The sequence below is a fragment of the Haliotis cracherodii genome, unplaced genomic scaffold (genome assembly GCF_022045235.1).
Source record: "Haliotis cracherodii isolate W230 unplaced genomic scaffold, xgHalCrac1.p SCAF_18, whole genome shotgun sequence".
In the NCBI taxonomy this organism is placed as follows: domain Eukaryota; kingdom Metazoa; phylum Mollusca; class Gastropoda; order Lepetellida; family Haliotidae; genus Haliotis; species Haliotis cracherodii.
The window spans coordinates 8,231,755-8,252,389 of NW_027266273.1; the positions used below are offsets into that span (position 1 = coordinate 8,231,755).

The 20,635-nt window shown below is 41.0% G+C and overlaps 1 protein-coding gene across 1 annotated transcript in view; it reads left to right on the forward strand.

The window, feature by feature from the left end:
* The first annotated feature begins 409 nt into the window (after positions 1 to 409).
* Positions 410 to 20,635, forward strand: part of LOC139465741 (innexin unc-9-like) — a 41,471-nt gene continuing 21,245 nt past the window's right edge. Inside the window, exons 1-2 of the mRNA XM_071247579.1 lie at positions 410 to 510; positions 17,600 to 17,875. Coding sequence (XP_071103680.1) covers positions 17,874 to 17,875 — 2 coding nt within the window. The 5' untranslated portion in view covers positions 410 to 510; positions 17,600 to 17,873. The remainder of the gene's footprint in view (positions 511 to 17,599; positions 17,876 to 20,635) is intronic.

Consider the following 20,635-nt stretch of genomic DNA (forward strand, 5'->3'; position numbering starts at 1 on the left):
ATCTCTAATGTCATGACGGGATAATGATTTAATAAAGTTATATGAAATAATCGGGTCGTCCTTAACTTCTTTTGAGTAGTATATGTCGAGGATGTGTGACTTATAAAGATTACATTATATCAAAGGAATAAATTTTGATTAAACCTGATTCAGGACAAAGGCCATATTTTACATTTGTTGGAAATGCACAAGGCCTTCATATCACATTCTGTTGTTATCACTTGTCCATTTGTTGTGTTGGAATTATTTTTTTAAAGTTTTCCAAAGGCTGACAACCAGTTTCCGCGCGAAAATGAGAAATTTCACTGGCTGCGATTTGCGCAATAAGTGCAACAATATGTGTTCTGTTAGATGTGGTGATTCCAGAGAATGACACATCAACATGTAGCAGACGACAAGCCTCACGCGCCCATGTGACGTCACAGGAACCCCAGACGACATTTCTTCCCGTTTCGGTAAACACTTGACAGAGAGCAAAGTTGGATACCAAAGTCACTAAACACCGGCAATGTAAGTACTTCCTTTAAAATAGTCCTAATCTCAATACATATATTAACAAACAGTCATTAAACAGTTTCACATGAACTCGACATGAACTGTCCCGTTTCCGTAGATGGAGAAAGGCCGCATAAGGCAAATGACTGTTGACCTAAATCTGAGCATCTCGACTCCACGCGAGGACAAACTTGTAAACATACTATGAGCATTATGACTCTGTGATTCTGATTCCGATTCTGATTCGATTCTGTGGTTGGACCTTAGTGGTATTATATACAACTATAACTACAAGTGGTTGATTGAGAATATGTCTCGGATGTTAATATATCTCTGTCATGGCTATGACGGCCCTTCTCTTTGTAGACTGTGAAAACTACAATCGGGTTCATCTGCAGCGAGTTAGTCCTGACTATGGATGTGGAATATCTGTATTTGATGAAAACAAAACCAATCTAGATTTATTTAAAAGCAGGTTTAGCCAGCTCTAGCCAGCACTTATCAGCATCAGGAAAATTATTTGTTTTAATTTTAGAGGAAAGAAATGCATTGTGTAATATAATATTTCATAGACTATTTGTTGGTTTGTGACGGGCAAGTGAAATGCGACTTGTAAACGCGAATAACGGTGAGATTCCTGTTAAACTTCTTTCGTTCAACAAGCTGCATCTCTGACAGGTTGATATCTTTATAAAAGTTATCTTGTAAGATGATACATATTTGTCGTAAAACTACACGAGAAATAAGGTGTTGTATGACAGATAGACACAGATGAGTTAGTACATATACATAGACCCCTGAAGATCCGGGTTAGAACAGGTCTTCAGCAACCCATTCTGGTCGAAGATAATAATAATAATCTTTCCCAAGTATCCTGTATGATGTTTGAACGTTTGTTGTTTAACGCCGCATTCAATAATCCAGCTATATGAAAGCCGGCTGTAAATTATCGAGTCGAGAAAAAACAATCCAGTGATTGCCATCATGAGCATCGATCTACGCAGTTGGCATGCGATGCCATGCATCAACAAAGTCATCGAGCCTGACCAGCCGATCCCGTTAGTCGCCTCTGCGAACAAGTATGGATTGGTGAAGACGGATCTTCATCGGATCGGTTGCCTATGATTGTCGTGCAGTACGTTCGGACCAACTTGAGAATTGATGTGACCCCGACGACATTCACACTCATACACCAAATCACTGTCATACTCTACTAAGTCTAAGTCTCCATAGTCTCGCCATGGAGAAGCGTATTCTTCCTCGCAGAATGAAATTACTAAAGAGCAGAAGTCAGTAGTCATATAGTTTTCCAAAACCTTTGTTTTTCACCAGTTGGTCGAACTGTACATTCCCACGCTATAGCGCCGCCTTGTCCCCACACGACGTCCCTGAGAAGGAACCTTACCCCCTGTGTTAGATTAGAATCCCACCCCCCCCCCCCCCCCCCCCCTTCCGGAATGCCAAGGAGGTTCCAGGCAAGCATAAACATCCTCATCTCCCCCCTCTCATCGTCAACTTTGTCGGATACTGAATACTTGCTTACTGCCAACTGCGCATGTGTTTGCTTCCACCAATCAGATCATAGTATATCACAGTAACAATGTACATCTACCAGCCTATTCTATCTGATTTTATGCAAAAGACACTTCAATCCCCAGGGTTACCATATTATTTTAAACACATGCCCACAGAAATGAAAGTTGAACCATTTGGAGAATTTGACCTTCAAACGCGTTGGAAAATTGGAACACAGTGATTCAAAGTACAAAATACAGTGATTGTTTGTGTGTGAGAGAGGGCGAGTTTGAACTGGCATAATGGCCATGATGGATCCTGTACCCAACTTTGACCTTTAGGTGTATTTCATAGTTCACTGTCATTAACATTGTGATCTGGCCTCAGATGTAAGGTAGACGTTCTCGCCTGGCGGATAGTGTTACATCTGATATTTTATTGAATGATATTGCAGATTAGTAACGGATTTTTGTTGTTGAATATGAATTTCAAAAGTGGTGAGAAACTCATGAATTAAACAAATATCTAGCCTCTGATATGAATCTATTTTGCAGAAAAAAAACAGTTGTTAAATTATCTTCATAATTTATATAAAAAAGAAGCCCAAAGATTATTATATTTGTTTCAGAGTTTGTTGAAAAGACTGCATATGCATACATAAGAAATTCACTTGATATCGTGTGTATTGATAACTACTTGAATAACTCGGTAACTACGTGACAGGGTCTATAAGTCCAATTAGCAAATGCTTATCGAAGGTAATTTTATAACCTTCCCTTTCGATTGTCCTTGCGTAGACTAACATCTAGTCTCTGAAATGAACATATCGTACAGAAAAAAACAGTTGTTCAGTTATCTTAATAAAAATATAATAAAAGGGAGCCTAGTGACTCTCTTCATACCTGATACTGCAGTAATCTAGACTTGCCAAACAATTTTAGACTTGCATGGGCTGTATTTGATATATATTTGTATCAGGGTCTGTAAGACAGACTAGTCCTAGCGCGAAATATGAATTCGTGGATGATGACCATTGTAGAAATATTTCAGGTAGACCATACATTGTATCTGCCGGTTCAATGTTCCAATGGAAGTCTACTCGTACAAGCCGTTTCTTGTAACTATTACCAGCGGGAGTTTTCGAGTAACTTTTAAGTTACTTTTGTCGTCCACATGCAGTAAACCTCGGGAAAAACAAAGTCCAAGGCAACAGCGCCAAATCAGTTCGTTATATCCGATGTTCATAAATAACGTGGCCATTTACATTTATGACCACTCCCTGGGAGTAGAATTGGAATCGCTTTAGACGATTATTCGTTATATCAGGATACGTTCATAATCGATACAACCGTTTATATTTGCTGTAACATATACCATGTAACGTTTGTTTGTTTGTTGTTTAACGCCGCACTCAGCAATATTCCCGCTATATGACGGCGGTCTGTAAATTATCCAGTCTGGACCAGACAATCCAGTTGTTGACATCATGAGCATCGATCCACGCAGTTGGTGATACGATGCCATGCGAGCCTGACCACCCGATCCCGTTAGTCGCCTCTTACGACAAGCATAGTCACCTTTTACAGCAAGCATGGGTTGCTGAAGACCTATTCTACCCCGGATCTTAACGGGTCCTTAATGGAACTGACTCAAGAGATGCCGTGTATGTACTCGCGGAGTTAAACATATATTCTTAAAATTAAATAAAACGAAATCCGTCAAATAAAACCTGCCACTGTCATAACTGATTTTCAGTGATACATTCATGTATATATATACATTTCACCGCCACTTCGTCTTTTAGGAGGGCATGGGTGGCCCAGTCGTCCAAGGCGCTGCGATTCGCTGTGCAGAGTTGCGTCCCATAAGCACGCCAGAAACCTATGACTTAGGGTTCGAATCCCGGTTCACCCCGATTAGGTTTCTAGGTTTGTCAGCAACATACCCGTGCTCGTGGGTTTCACCGAAGTGGTACACGTCTGAGACCTTCCCACATTAAGCTGACACGCCGTGATATAACTGGAATACTGTTAAAAGCGGCGTTAAACCCAACTCACTCACTCGTCTTTTAGGGCTAATGGTTCAATTTAGACAGATAATCAAGACTGATTATTCTCCGGCATTGACGTATTTCATTTTTATTAACTATATCAAATAGCGATGAAACCAGGTGTTCACGAACATGATGGTAGTTTCAATCTATACCCTGCAAAAAAATATATGAAAAAAACTATTCTTATCAGGAATAAATGTCAGGAAATAATAAATCCGACAGAAGCTCATTGATGACACTCTGAGATAGATATTAGATATGCACATCAAGCGCGATGGAGTACGACAGGTCACATTCTTGTCATTCCTCATCCAATGAGTGACACGTAATGTAATTGCCTTGAAGCATGTCAATCACGGCATGTGCTTATTTGGCGATTAAATGCCATGTTTATATTGACGAGTGTGATTGATGCTCTTCCAGGAAATATGTTCCTGGCGCCACACAAGAACCCCTGTCATCATGTTACATCCAGGATGAAGGGGTGAATAACTTGAATTGATAAGACCAATGCAATTCCCTATGTTGACTTGTACCTTATGTTACCGTGTTTGTTCAGGTGAACAGTTGACTTGCCTTTGCATGTGTTTGTGACGTGACACCGATAGGGCAAGATACGTCCACCTTTTTGACCTGGTGTCATCACTATTTGATAGGGGGCGGTCGGGTAGCCTAGTGGTTAGAGCGTTCGATCGTCACGCCGAAGACCCGGGTTCGATTCCCGACATGGGTACAGTGTGTGAAGCCCATTTCTGGTGTAGCCCGTCGTGATATTGCTGGAATATTGCTAAAAGCGGCGTAAATCCATACTCACTCACTCACTCACTATTTGACAGTGATACATAAACACGTGCTCATGACATTGTCGGATTCCTTCAATGGACACTGCTTTTAGCAAATATTTCTTATGATTGTAGAAATGTTTTTTGTCACTTTTAATTACTGTATCCAAATAACAGCTAGAAACTGGATTAAACGCTTGACAAAGGCGTCCGTATATATAACAATTGTGTAGACTTACATGTTTATAAACTTTTAAGACTTGAATAGGCTGATTTGACGAGCAGCGACTTGTGAACCGTTTCGCTACGGGAAGCTCAGTCGAGTGAGGCGAATATGTTTGCCTGAGTTTGCACGTAAGGAATGTTCCAGTACTCCCTCTCCCACACAGAATGACATCACATTTGCACCAGCGCCATAGAAACAACTACAGCTGCAAATCATTAGACAAAAAGCCAAGTGCAGTGAAGTCAATATTTATAGCATGGCGATCATAAATAGTTCTTAAACCTCAATGCCAACAGGGAAACGTGGTGCGTCCATTTATTCCCGTTTTCTACACCCATAGTCATACTGCGTTTGCTTGATATATACCACATAGCACTGATAGTATTGTTCAAGTGAGGCGGTGGGGTAGCCTAGTGGTTAAGCGTTCGCTCGTCACGCCGAAGGCCCGGGTTCGATTCTCTACATTGGTCCAATGTCTGAAGCCCATTTCTCACTATTGTTCAAGTTGCAGTGTTTTGTCAATTCACTGAGCAGAGTTGCCTCCCTTATGTGTGATAGGAATATCTGATAGAGGGTTCGAATACCTGATTCCCCTGACTGCATTACAGGTTTGTCAGCACCATACCTGTGCCCGTGGGTTTCACCAAAGTGGAAGCCGGGCTTTTCTCCTACATTAAACTGATACGCTGTGATATATTTGTTTGTTTGTTGTTTAACGCCCCACTCAACAATATTCAATCTGTGTGACGGCGGTCTGTAAATAATCGAGTCTGACCAGACAATCCAGTAATTGATGTCACGAGCATCGATCTACGCAACTGGGATACGATGACATGTATCAACCAAGTCAGCGAGCCTGACCACCCGATCTCCTAAGTCACCTCTTACGACAAGATCTCGTAAGTCACCTCTTACGACAAGCATGGGTTGCTAAAGACCAATTCAAACTCACTCACTTACACACTGTATCTGATACATATATTGTCCCTGAAATGTTACCTATTCAATGTGACGCTTCAGTGACTCTTTGACACTTCATAGACTCTCTGAAAACGCAGGCACAGTTTGCCCTGTCAAAGGTGCCACAATTCGCTGTGCAGAGTTGCGTCCCCTGGGGACACATAAAAACTGTGATCTTAAGTTTGAATCCAGGTTCGCTCCGATTATGTTTCTTGTTTTGTCAGCACCATACCCGTGCTCGTGGCTTTCACCACTTGGGCTTTCCTCCGACATTTAGCTGATAAACTGGCATACCCTCTAAGGCGGCGTTAAACCAAACTCACTCACTCTATACGGATTGAGTCCATTCAGTAACTCGTCCAGCCGTCTACACAATCACATGGTTATAAGACTAGCCATACTATACGAACAATATACCAGTGTAGACGTGTTTGCAGTTCACGTATTTCTTTCGGATCAATTTTAAGATTCCATTCAAGACATATTATCAGTCAGATTTGAATAATATTGCGTAGGTGAGAGATACACTGATTCAAAAACTTTACAGTTTTCGAAAGCACACTTCAAAGACGCAGCGAAGCATATACCAAAGCCATGTCAAAGTAGCTCTACCATATTTTGTCACAGAACACGGAAGACCAATGACCCTCACTGTAAAACATACATTCAAGAAGTGTTTGTGCTATTCGCTTCGCTTCAAATGACTCCTACCTCTCTCAAACATCGATTACGACTACGCCTTTCAAGCACGTAAAAGCATGAAGCATTGCCTATAGTAGCTGTACACTTCCATCACAAGGTTGTTTACACGATGGTAAAGTTTGAATGTGGCAACAGCTCCAGTACGTACTATTGAATTCAAACATTGAGCAATGGTATTCCTGCCAACGAAACGTAATATAACAGACGAGCTTTTAAACTCTGCCCCTATGTATACAGAGCTATTTACCTTGTCTACCTTGAACTAATGAAGACTCAAGTGGGGTTTATGAGAGATATGACGCGCCATTCTTCATTCTGTCACACGGTCAAAGGCAGACTAAACCAGGCACATATTCGCTTCAAGTAGAACACACTTTGTAGTGGTCTCTCAAGACCGGTTGAAAGATTTCAGGTAAGTGAACTCGTCCTTAGTACGAAAATAGAGGTATTTCGTATTTAGTATGTTAGGTTTGCGTTATTGAGAAAATAGATGTTTTTTTTGTTTGTCTTTCCTTTTGTGTACTTAAAAGTCAAAAGTAACCGTAATCATATAAATTTGATGATAATTAATAAGTAATTATGATGAAAGATGTCAAATGTAAATGGACGACGGACAGCGCTCTACGACAAAGGTGCTCTTCAACCTAGTTCGGATGACCTAAAACTTGAATCGGAAACGTATACCTCTGTTTTTAGTAAAGATTTTTTATTATAAAGGAAAAGAATATTGTGTCAGAATGATATATACAGTGTTAATATATGACCTTTTTGACACACACAGCAAGTCTCAGATAATGTTTTGAGCCATTGAATTTATTTATCATTCACTTTTCGTGTTGGTATTGATAGTTTTCTTTGGGTATTCAGTTCTCCTCCATTTGCATGTATCCATGTGCTGCTTCAAGTGTGCCAAATAACGCACAAGCGCAACAGCGATACATGTGTATTCAGTTCTCCTCCATTTGCATGTATCCATGTGCTGCTTCAAGTGTGTCAAATAACGCACAAGTGCAACAGCGATACATGTGTATTCAGTTCTCCTCCATTTGCATGTATCCATGTGCTGCTTCAAGTGTGTCAAATAACGCACAAGTGCAACAGCGATACATGTGTATTCAGTTCTCCTCCATTTGCATGTATCCATGTGCTGCTTCAAGTGTGTCAAATAACGCACAAGTGCAACAGCGATACATGTGTATTCAGTTCTCCTCCATTTGCATATATCCATGTGCTGCTTCAAGTGTGTCAAATAACGCACAAGTGCAACAACGATACATGTGCAAGTTACAAATAAATAAATGTGACCTTGCATTATTCACTGAAATAGATACCTGTCTAGATCCGGGGTAGAATAGGTCTTCAGGAACCCATGTTTGCCATAAAAGGCGACTATGTCGTAAGAGGCGACTACGGGACCGGGTGGTCAGGCTCGCCGACTTGGTTGATGCATGTCATCGTATCCAAATTGCGTAGATCGATGCTTATGATGTCAATCACTTGATTGTTCTTCACTCGATTATTTACAGACTGCCGTCATATAGCTAGAATATTGCTGAGTGCGGCGTCAAACAACAAACAAACAAAGAAAACTGCAATAGAGTTCATAACTATACACGTAATGCATGCATTCAACCAGTATATAATAATCTGTACACATCCAGGCTTGAAATACTATACTGGCAATTTAATTACGCACAGTGTCGCACTATTGTGTTTTCTTATTTGTCACGGATATTTGTTGAGGAGCAAATCAAAACTATTTGGGTTATGGTGATTTATTGTGCGTATTTTACTCTGGACAGAGATAACAAGACCAACGTGCTCCTATTCGACGATACAGCAACCGACTCAAACATCAATATGAAAAGTTCTCAACTTACTTCTTGTTACTAATTGATTACACTGAAGACTTACAATTTAACGTATTTTCAGTGAGTGAGTGAGTGAGTATGGTTTTACGCCGCTTTTAGCAATATTCCAGGAATATCACGGCGGGGGACACCAGAAATTGACTTCACACGTTGTACCCATGTCGGGAATCGAAACCGGGTCTTCGGCGGGTCGAGCGAACGCTTTAAGCACTAGGCTACCCGACCGCCCCTAATGCATTTTGAACAATTGTAATTTAATGGCAACACGTCATGGGTCATGGGCAGTGAAACGTATCTTTACAATATTGCTATATGAATTATTGAAAATATCTTGAATGTATATATGACGGAAAATGAAATGTGGAATTAACCCACAAATATTAAAACCAGGAAATCGATGGTTGTTTCAGATTAAATATTTTAAACATACGATCGGTTGCTAGAATATATGTGAAACTTGTGTTTGTACAGTCACACCTGGTTAACTTGTGTTGTCGGAATGTATCGCCTTATCCGTATTTCGAGACAAGCGGAATGTCGATATTTAGCCACAATGCCGAAAAGGATTCTGCATGGATGATGTATCGTCTAATTGTGGAGTTAAAGGCGGTTTCATTGTTCGTTTTGAATCAGAAATAAGCTGAAAATTCATATTTTACATCTCATTTCATGTAAATGTTCCTGGGCAGTTAGGTGATCTTTAAGAATAAGGCAGTTACTCACACTGAAACTAACACAAATATTTCACGGAACCAATACCGTATTGAAATCCTACACCTTATCCTCCATGTAAGCAATTCTCTCATACCACGTCGTATTTAAGTTGTTTATCAACACAGCTTTGACACATGACAGTTTTGATAACCCGATTTCAACGTTATCTTAGCGTTTCATTATCACAGCGACTCCGTGATATCAGATAATTATGTTATTAAAAGAACATTCATGTTCCCATATTAATCCCACTGCTTTCCTCTTATTTCGTTAAGAGACTCCGTAAACACCAAGGCTCCACACAAAACCATCATGAAATATCATAAATTCTATTCATTGCAGTTTTTAAGAGGCTGGAGTTAAAGGTCAAGATATCTTAAAATAGAATAAAACCCTGACACTCTCTGAGTGCACTTTAATTTTGTGAAAGGACCCTTAACTGGCGGTAAAGTTATCAATCAGAGGCATAAAGCGTTTGTTGGGTTTTAAAGATCCGCGTCATCATTCACAATTTGTGAGTGAGTGAGTGAAGATTTAAAGTCACATCGGCAATATTTCAGCCATATCGTGACTTGAACAAGTTATAGCATATATAAAAAAACTGTCGTCAGAGGACAGTACAACAAATAGCAATATATCACAGATTATAACTTTAAAACTAGTTTCAGAACAATAAAATGATTGGATTATGACAGACGACACATTATAAAAACAGGCTATTGATCACCAACAACTAAAGTTAGGCCACCATATCAGGGACCATGTGGACTTACTGTATCTTTGCTACCTGCATGGACCCCGGCAGGATTTACATCATCCCTTCAAAACAATACACTATTATCAAAACAATTGAGCGTAAAAGAGAATCTCTCGTGGGCATCTTTTGATATCAAATATATCAACATGAATTTATTAATGAAGACGACACGAGGGTGATGTTCTATTTATCATCCAAATCTTACAATGGACTCTGCGTTGCCTTCAGCTGGTATTTCTCACGATAATGAAAAGGGTTTGTCGCTTTTATGTAGCAATAGTTACAAAGTGTGTATCATCAGACTAGGCGTGTACAACAGAAACAAATGCTCCTTCATAACAGTTTACATGGAATAAGTTTCCGTCATTGGTTTACATCAGCAACCCATGCTTGCCGTAAGAGGCGACTGTGCTTGTCGTAAGAGGCGACTATGCTTGTCGTAAGAGGCGACTGTGCTTGTCGTAAGAGGCGACTAACGGGATCGGGTGGTCAGGCTCGCTGACTTGGTTGATGCATGTCATAGTATCCCAATTGATGTCAATCACTGCATTGTCTGGTCCAGACCCTATTATTCACAGACCGCCGTCATATAGATGAGTGCGGCGTTAAACAATAAACAAACAGTGGTTAACATAACGCGAATGTAAACGGGTGTAAATGTTCACGTTAAAGCCAGCATCTCATTCGCTAATGTTTCCGGACTAATTAAGTGAATAATAACGACTGAGTTGGGTTTACCCCCACTTTGGTTTGTATATTTCCGATATATCAGATATTTTGCAGCGTATCATATTAATGTGTCACTCCCATGCTCTTCCGTTCAAGTCTTTGAAATAATTACTGAAATTAGTCATGTCAGAACCCCCAAACCCCCACCCCTCCCAAATAGTTATGTACACGGTTTATGCTGTAATCCCTGAATGGAATATTAATCACACAAAGATGCAATCAGCCGTCTCAAGGCCCTGCGTAAGAGCGTAGTTCTACCTGAGGGTGTTGTCACCTATTTAGCTCAATACTTATCGGTCATTTAACGCTGCAGGTATAGAATGCGCCTCAGGATGTGACTGACGAGGTGCCTGGGGACAGGATTTAGGCGTGTATATCCACTTAGAGATGTACCAGCTTCATTCAGCGATGTGTGGTAACACCAGATAGTCAGGAAGAGCACTTGTTGACATTGTCGAACGATTAGTCAAACGTAATAACCAATTTGCTCGAACATGTTGAATGTCACCTGCACTTGAAGAATGGATTTGGTTGTTGTCGATAGGACAATGGCTCTTGAATAATAATATTGATGTGCGTATTTTGTGTAAGATTGTTCGTTTATGAAGTTTGATGTAGATGTGAAAATATTATTTTTGGAAGTGTGACTTTAGATTTTCCAATTGTTAGCTACCATAGTTTATATACAGTAGATGTCACTGGGCAGGTGAGTCTTACCTTACCCTGTGTGGAGGAAGGTGCGTGTGATTCTTCACGGTGTAGGTTCGTATTACGTTGTCAACAGAAGGTGTACTGTTTGATTTGGTGTTGGCTGCCAATGGTCTTGGTTCTTGTTCGAAAAATAGGGGGCAGTCGGGTAGCCTAGTGGTTAAAATGTTCGCTCGTCACGCCGAAGACCCGGGTTCGATTCCCGACATGGGCACAATGTGTGATGCCCATTTCTAGTGTCCCCCGCCGTGATATTGCTGAAATATTGCTAAAAGCGGCGTAAAACCATACTCACTCACTCACTCTTGTTCGAAAACAGTTGTAGAACAGATTAGTCGTGGCACGGTGTAGAATCTGTGTATGTCGTAGTGGTGGCATTAGTAGTTGTAGTGGTAGTGGCAGGGGCAGTAGTAGTCGTTGTAGTGGTAGTAGCAGAGGTCAGCGGAAGTAGTGGCCGTAACCCGGGGTAGAATTAGGTAGACTAACGGGATCGGGTGGTCAGGCTTGCTGACTTGGTTGATGCATGTCACCATACCCCAATTGCGTGGATCGATGCTCACAAGGTCAGTCACTGGATTACCTGATCCAGACTCGATTGTTTACAGACCGCCGTCATACAGCTGGAATATGGCTGAGTTCGGCGATAAACAACAAACAAACAAAAGTAGTGACAGATATAGTAGTTTCAGATTTTAAGAAGTAGTGGTACGTCGGGCATATACTACTGCGGCTACTACTACTAAAGCTGCTACTACCACCACTACTGCTACTGCTACTAGAACTACAACTACTACTTCTGTTACTACTTTTGTTACTACTACTACTACTACTACTACTACTTCTACCACTACTACTACCATAACTGCTACTACTACTACTACTACTACTACTACTACTACTACTACTACTACTACAGCTATATATTATACTACTACTTCAGATACTGGGGTCACGGGTGGCCCAGTCGTCTAAGGCGCCGCGATTCGCTGTGCAGAGTTGCGTCCCGTGGACACGCCAGAAACCTAAGTGTTTCACCGAAGTGGTAAACGTCTGAGACCTGCATCACTTCGGGCTTTCCTCCCACATTAAACTGACATGCCGCGATATAACTGGATCACTAAAAGCGGCGTTAAACCTCACTCACTCAGATACTGATAGGGCTGTAACCATATTTCAGTAGAAGTAGCAGTAGTTGTATTCAAACTAACAAGGGTAGCCTAGCGGTTAAAGCGATCGCTCGTCACGCCGAAGGCCCGTGTTCGATTCCCCAGACGGGTACAATGTGTGAAACCCATGCTAATTGATTTCAATTTTTCCGATAGCCCCGCCGTGATATTGCTGAAATATTGCTATACTCACTCAAACAAGCAAGAGCTCAATGAGAGATTGTTGACTGAGTAGTGATATAACAGTAATATTTCGTTACAAAGTTACGCTGTGACCATGAAATGTCCGAACGACATGAGGAGATTCAAACCACGGACTTCTGATCTGGAGATGGCTGTAGTCTGATCCACAGGACTAAAATGTCCAGCTGTCATATCGATATCATCTGTGTTGTGACTCCGTGACCTACCACATCTATTAAAGATACCGCAGACATGTTAAGCCGTATAAGTGTTCAAAGATACGGAGTTGTTTGTGCCCATCTCGCTGTGTTGATCAGGGTGACCGAGTCTCGAGATCACATACCATTCCGATAGCCCCGGGGGGTAGGGTGGGCAGTGTTAGGACCTGCGGACTTAGGTCAACGATTATCAGAGCCGTGTTGATAGCCCTGTCACTCACAGTGTGTGGGGCTGTACCTGTGCAAGGGCCAACAAAGCACGTGTTGCTAATTGATTTCAATTTAGATCCTCGAGGGGTGAAAAGAAACAATGGCTTGTCCTCATCAAGTCAAACCTCTGTCATTGTTTACCGCTTCTTTGTTCTAAGCCAGGTAGCACCTGCACTAGTGTCTTTTAAAATCATTTTCTTTCTCGTCTTGGGAACTGAAGCAAATCCTTGTTGTATACAGTGAAGTTCTATTGACCAATATTAGCAGTAACTTGTATTTTACACTAATGGACGTAACCTAGTCCTGCACCATGACCGTGGAATATATTTATTTTATGAAAAAAAACTCATACAAAAGCAAGTCTAGCCAGCTCAAGCTAGCTCTATTCCTCTATCATCCTAGGGAATTTATATTATATTATATTGGGAAGGATATTGTGTAATAAGAATATGTTTATGGTAATGGAATTTGCCCCAAACAGCGTAAAATCAAACTCTCAAACTTAACTCAAGAGTTCCCGGTAAAGACGCATGCACATATCCTTAAATAGCACTGGGAAGTAAGTTATAGTGGAGATTATGTTGACAATGTATGACATTGCACGTAACACAGTGTGAATCTTAAACGACGCTCTGTAACATTGCAGGACATCCGTCCGTTCTTACTAAATTCGTTGAACCAGGAACGTGAATGACTTGCAGGACGCGTTGGAGAAGTGAGCTTCCCACTGTCACACCATTTTGGAATTTCAAATATCACAAAATCTACACTTTAAAATAGACCTGAAAGATTGTGCCAATGCACGCATCGCGTCTTAAGCAAAGGGCTTTTCTTCGTTACTAAATATAATGACGGTGGTTGACAGGCAAGCGGGTTGTGTACAACATAGCCATGGTATATAGCCGTGGTATTAGGTTACCTTGTTGGGAAAGATTGCGTCACAGTTTCATTGTTTGGCATAGAGATCTGAAGCTAATTAAAGTTATGGACCAACAGTGAAACCCGTTATTATCCGGGCGGCATGTTTCCCAGTAAAAGCGAAACATGTTTTAGGATTATCGGATCATTGTAGTGAGCCATCCCCTTTTGGGGGTCCAGACATTTCACCGCATGGACCTTTCCCCTCTGGACAATTCCCCACCCAAAGCCAAACCCAACTTTTTTTCTTTCTTTCTCTTTGTTGTTGTAAGAATTAATGTGATCTAGTTTATTGCGGGATTCAGGATATCTTTTCAGAAGTTGTTTACAGGGTTTGTTTTGGTTTTGACAATTGGCCAATGAGCGTGCAGTGTATTGGTGCTTGAGGATACCCAAATTAACAGTGTATTATTAGCGAAAATGGTGTTAAATACTATGTATTATTAGGGGAAATTGGTGTTAAATACTAATACTCTGTATTATTAGGGTAAATTGGTGTTTAATACTAAAATACTATGTAGATGGGATATCTTTAGGGTTTGTAATCCTTTCATCACCGGTGATCTTCTTTTATCGTTCTACTGGTATATAGGTAAAGAAGGAACATTTGTATAAACATTCAAATTAAGAATTGCAGTTAGATCCACTATCTATCGTAGATCTCCTACAGCCAAGAGGTACAAAGGCGCTATACGCGCTAGCGAAGGCCAAACTAACTCTATTTCTGAAAGATAGACAGCTACACGAACGTATATAAACAGAGCAGCCAAAGAAATTCTATCAAGTTCTAAAAATAGAAAATAAAATCGTATCAATACCAAAATATCAATCTCATCAATACAAAAACAGAGATGTTATCAACACTGAATCTCAAATAGATATGTGTACCCTACTCAAACACACGAGTCCCAAAGAGAGGCAGGTCAGCCCTCATTGCTGAGGCAGAAGGTGATCTCTGAAACAGTCCAAGCAACTTTTGCATCAGTGAAGTTGATGGAAGTCAATACGAAAAGTATTTGAGGCTCTGAACTGATACAACCGCCTCCTTGATCTAGTGGTAGTGCGTCCTCCCGGAGAGCGGAAGGTCCGGGGTTCGATGCCCGGCCGCGTCATACCAAAAGACGTTAAAAGATGGTACTTGTTGTTACCCTGTCTGGCGCTCGGCATTAAGGGGCTAAAACAAGGACTGGTCGGCTCGGAGTCAGTATACTGTGTCTGAGTGGGGTATTCATGTTAAACTGCAGCATGGTATCTCAGTGAACAAGCACTATAAATCGGCATCAATCTGGATTAGTACAAGCAGCCACACACACACGTGCATGCACGTCGCTATATAAGTGCAATAATCATGGACGCGAGCGTTAAACCCAATTTCACCTCACCTCTAAACTGATATGTGAAGGCTACATGTATCATGTACCAGCATTTTATTACATAAAAGTATTAAGGAAGGTTTAAAACCCTCAATGAAGCTTGACTTAAACTTTTCAGAAACTGTATTTGTGAATGTATTTATGAATGTATTAATTTATACACAATCATATGAAAGCATTAAAACATTATTTCATTTTTTTACAACTGTATACGTATTCGTTTATTCAGGTTTCTCTTTCGATTAAAATATTGTATACGAAACGTTTTATTAAATTTCTCTCTTTTAGTTTTTGTTTCGACCGCTGTTACATATCTGGCTGGATTGGCCGACGCTTATCACTTTGATTTTTATTGAATTATATGCAGATATCCCACAGTCGTGGTGCAGGAATATACATTCTTATTCCCTTCTGTGCCGGCAACCCTCCCCTCGCCTCTCCAGTAGCCCCCACACCACCTGGTACCTATTGTGGTCTAAGGCCATCTACCCCCAAGGAAATGTCCCTTTGAATCTGACCCCTGACCTCCCCTTATCCTTCACCGCGTTTGCTGAGGATGATAACAAAGGCCCGCTTTTTCGGTTGTGAAGAAACCGGCTCTGTTGTGAGAATGCCTGAATCTGGAGAACGAAGAGACCGTATGAATGGTACAATAACTGTATGTCTAATAGGACTAACCGCTTCAGTCATTTGGAGCCGTTGGTGGGTGAATTGTCACAATAAGTGAAGCGAGCTGTGTGTGGTGAATTACCTCCCCTTGGTTGACTTAGCTGCGTGTGATTTTTAGGCTTCTGTTTATGTTAACCATCATACAATGATCAATCATATACTGACGTGTAATGATTATAGCACTATTGTCTTTATGTTTTCTGCCGTTGTTAAGTATTTTATCGATTACAAATGGTTGTTTCGACGTTTCAAAAATATATCTAAACTTCACTTGGAATTTTGATTTTGTGACGATTTTAAGGCGCTTTGTTCTTGGTCGCACATGCACTCTACATGGAGTTACCTCCCTTGTATAGACACTTGTTGATTCAATACTTCACAAAGGTTTTAAACAATCTTCAAAGTGCATTTCACCGTTGCAAATTCAACAAACGTATTGATTGTGGAACTATAGATTACTAATACGAGATGGAATAGGTAAATGTATCGCTGTATGATAACGTGGTACAGAGTTCTGAATGACACATTTAGCTAAAGGAAAAGAAAGGATTTTAGAAGAATTAATAAGAAACTTCAGAATTCACTTTTTATGCAAAAGCATATGAATTGGTATTTGTTTTTAAAAAGATCTGAGACATCGAACTTAATTCAGTTGTCAAGGGCATGCTTGAGTTATTTCTACCGCCTTGCTGTCGGTAAGCTGAAGTTATTAGACGTGTTAGTCGTATGCCTTGTTAAAGATTCTTTCTCTAGCACCTCGTGTTCAAGACGCTAGTTGACACGTTGGATAACCGATGGCACTTCACGCCTCCTCCCGTCGACATTGTTAAGTACAAGGGGCTTGTCAGTATCCTACTTGTCACCTCAAACTGTTATCTTTTCAGTTTCTGACAGGTTGTCGGTTTCAGCAAGAGAACGTCGGAAAATCAGATAATATTTTACTTCAAAATATTTTTTCAACCCTCTTTATATGAATTAAGTTTTATTTACAAGGTGAAGTATGTGTAAATACACAATTAACCTGTAATGATTAGATGTGAATTAAAGTCCATGAAAATATATATTTTAACTCGATATCAAATAAAATATCATTCAGAATGATAGAAATGTTTTGAATTATGATTAATTTGAAATTTACTTTTGATTCGTAAAAAAATCGACATGTTTACAAGCAACGTTTTCAGACCGCAGGTCCATTGTGACGTCACACAAGGACAGCCAGTCCCAGTTGACACAGACTCGCCCACTTTTGTGACATCACAGGCTCCGTGTCAAAGGTCACAGTGTCGAAATCTCTTTCCCAACTTGCAATATTTCACACAATAATAAAGTTGAACTTTCGCATTGCAGACGCAGTAGACCGGACCAAGAGACAAAGCCACACCCCAGACGGATAAAGACTTCCAGTCTTAGATTTAACGCAGGGGAACGATGTGTCCTACCTGAGCGCTAATCAGGGGAACACACTCACTGCACAGAGGCCGTAAACAAATCTCAGAACGAGGCAAGGCGAAAGGGCTGGATCGTCGCCCAACAAGAAGTTGAGAACTTTTAATCAAGTTCCTGTGTTCTTTTCGACATACCGAGGGATAGTTACTAAAACCGAAATAAGGAGACATCGAGGATGTAAGTATTAATTGACAATTTATTTCTATGTCGATCGCATCTGGTGAAATGTGTGTGTCATTCACCTGTTGTAATCTACCTGAGTGTCGTGTCCTAAATTTCCTGACAGCGATGTACATGGCTAACCCCGTGGGAAAACACGCGACGGGACAAGCTGACGTATACATGACCCTCCCGGTCGCTGTGGAACGCTGCTAGTTTCATTTATAACAGTATATACAGCGATGGACAGTTGTGATTATTGTTCAGAATTGCAGTTATTGTGAATATACGTTTGACAATCACACGTTCAGGGGAGTTGTCCCTCCATTGCTGACCCGCACTGCTCGCTTTACACTCACACATCATTCCTTTGGACGGGACTCTTTGAATTATCAATATACAAATGTGGTTATATTTTTATTAAAAGAAACCTATTGTATAATTGTTTCTTCGTGACTGAAAAGCTTATTTATTTATTTATTTATTTATTTATTTAACCATCATTTGAATTATAACAAGCCATTTATTTCCTCTAAATAGTTTATTTATTTATTTATTTATTTATTTATTTATTTATTTATTTATTTATTTTAAGCCATGTATTTCCTCTAAATAGTTTATTTATTTTTGTCCCTCCTTACCAACAAATGAGTATTACCGTTGCAAGATTCACCACCGCTGCACACATCGAGTACAAATTCTTCTTTTGTTATGCAATTATAAGGCAAACGTTCGTGTTTGTAAGGAACTCTTTTGTGGAGGTGCACACTATACAAATCCCGGACGTAAAGTAGCTTTTCAGTTATATGTTCGACATAATCCACAGAGCTGCAGCTTAAACTGTTCTTGTCAAGTAGTTTTACTTCCCCCTAGAAGCGGACATGGTGGTTCGCGTTGCCTGTCATCAGCTGACATTATTACCCTTAGCCATGTGTTGACACCGCTAATGACCCTTATCCTGTCCAATACGCTGCGTGTTCACGTATATCTCTATGACAGACTAATGGTCATCTGTCGGTTATTTCAAAACTGACCAGCTTTGTATCCAAGATTAAAACCGAATTGTTGCAGTCGTAGCGAAACAACAAATGGCCTGGCGGGCCCGTGCGTGAAATACGCATATATGTCGGAAAGCGCACGTTAAATTCCTGATTAAAGTAAGTAAGTAAGTAAGTCGTAGCGACTGGAAAGATGTCACGCGAAGAAACAAATATGCCACAACACAAAACACAACAATGTTGCATAACATAACACAATACAACATAACAAATCATAACTCAAACACAAAACCACAACAAAACATTCCTTCAAACAAAAACACCCAACAACAAAACAAATAAGACGTTTCTTTATTAAATTTTACACGAGTGGATAACACAGGTATAGGCTCCACCCAATTAACGCAATGTTCTATGGGTTCTTTTCATAACAACCTCAGGCGTAAGGAAGTGTCATTTCCGAGGGACCTAATACGCGCACCCTTTGTTTTTACGTTTGGCCCCTTCTATCTCTTATCAGGTGGGGATAAGCGACAACAATCCATCTTATCGGGATGGGATTTAGGGCTTTTTCTCGTAACCTGTTTTCTTGGGCAGAACCGTGCAAACATCCATTGTCACACTTCTATTTTCACTGTATATAGCGTATAGCCTCGGGCAATGAGTCTTTCGTTAGTAACAGACACCTGTAGCTTCGTTGTGGTCAGCTTAGGACGCAATGTGTATAGTTCCGCTAAGTAACCGGACCGTAGAAGGTCCTTCCGGCCAGCACTGGTCAATATTGCTATGTTTGAAAGAAGGTTCAAATACGTCCAGTTCTAAATCCGTGTAAGACTGACAGTAGCCGAGGGAAATAAAACAAAATTAATTGTTGCTCTTTCTATTGGTTTTTTGGTACTATAAACGTCTATGTACTAATAGTTCTTTGACTAGACTTGGCACATTCTTGGCCAAAATGTTGGGTACTGAGGACCCAGTCTTGTCCCAAATGGCTTACTGAGGACCCAGTCTTTTCCCAAATGTGGCGTACTGTGGCCCCTGTCTTGCCTCAATAGGTGGTGTACTGAGGCCCTTGTCTTGCCCCAATATGTGACGTACTGAGGACCCAGTCTTGCCCCAAATGTGACGTACTGAGGCCCTTGTCTTGCCCCAAATGTGACGTACTGAGGACCCAGTCTTGCCCCAAATGTGACGTACTGAGGACCCAGTCTTGTCCCAAATGTGGCTTACTGAGGACCCATTCTTTTCCTAAATGTGGCGTACTGTGGCCCTTGTCTTGCCTCAATAGGTGGTGTACTGAGGCCCTTGTCTTGCCCCAATATGTGACGTACTGAGGACCAAGTCATGCCCCAGATGTGAGGCCCTTGTCTTGCCCCAGATGCGACGTACTGAGGACCCAGTCTTGTCCCAAATGTGATGCACTGAGGACCCAGTCTTGCCCCAAATGTGACGTACTGAGGACCCAGTCTTGCCCCAAATGTGACGTACTGAGGACCCAATCTTGCTCCAAATGTGACTCACTGAGGACCCAGTCTTGCCCCAAATGTGACGTACTGAGGACCCAGTCGTGCCCCAAATGTGACGTACTGAGGACCCAGTCTTGCCCCAAATGTGACGTACTGAGGACCCAGTCTTGCCCCAAATGTGACGTACTGAGGACCCAGTCATGCCCCAAATGTGACGTACTGAGGACCCAGTCATGTCCCAAATGTTGGGTACTGAGGACCCAGTCTTGCCCCAAATGTTGGGTACTGAGGACCCAGTCTTGCCCCAAATTGTG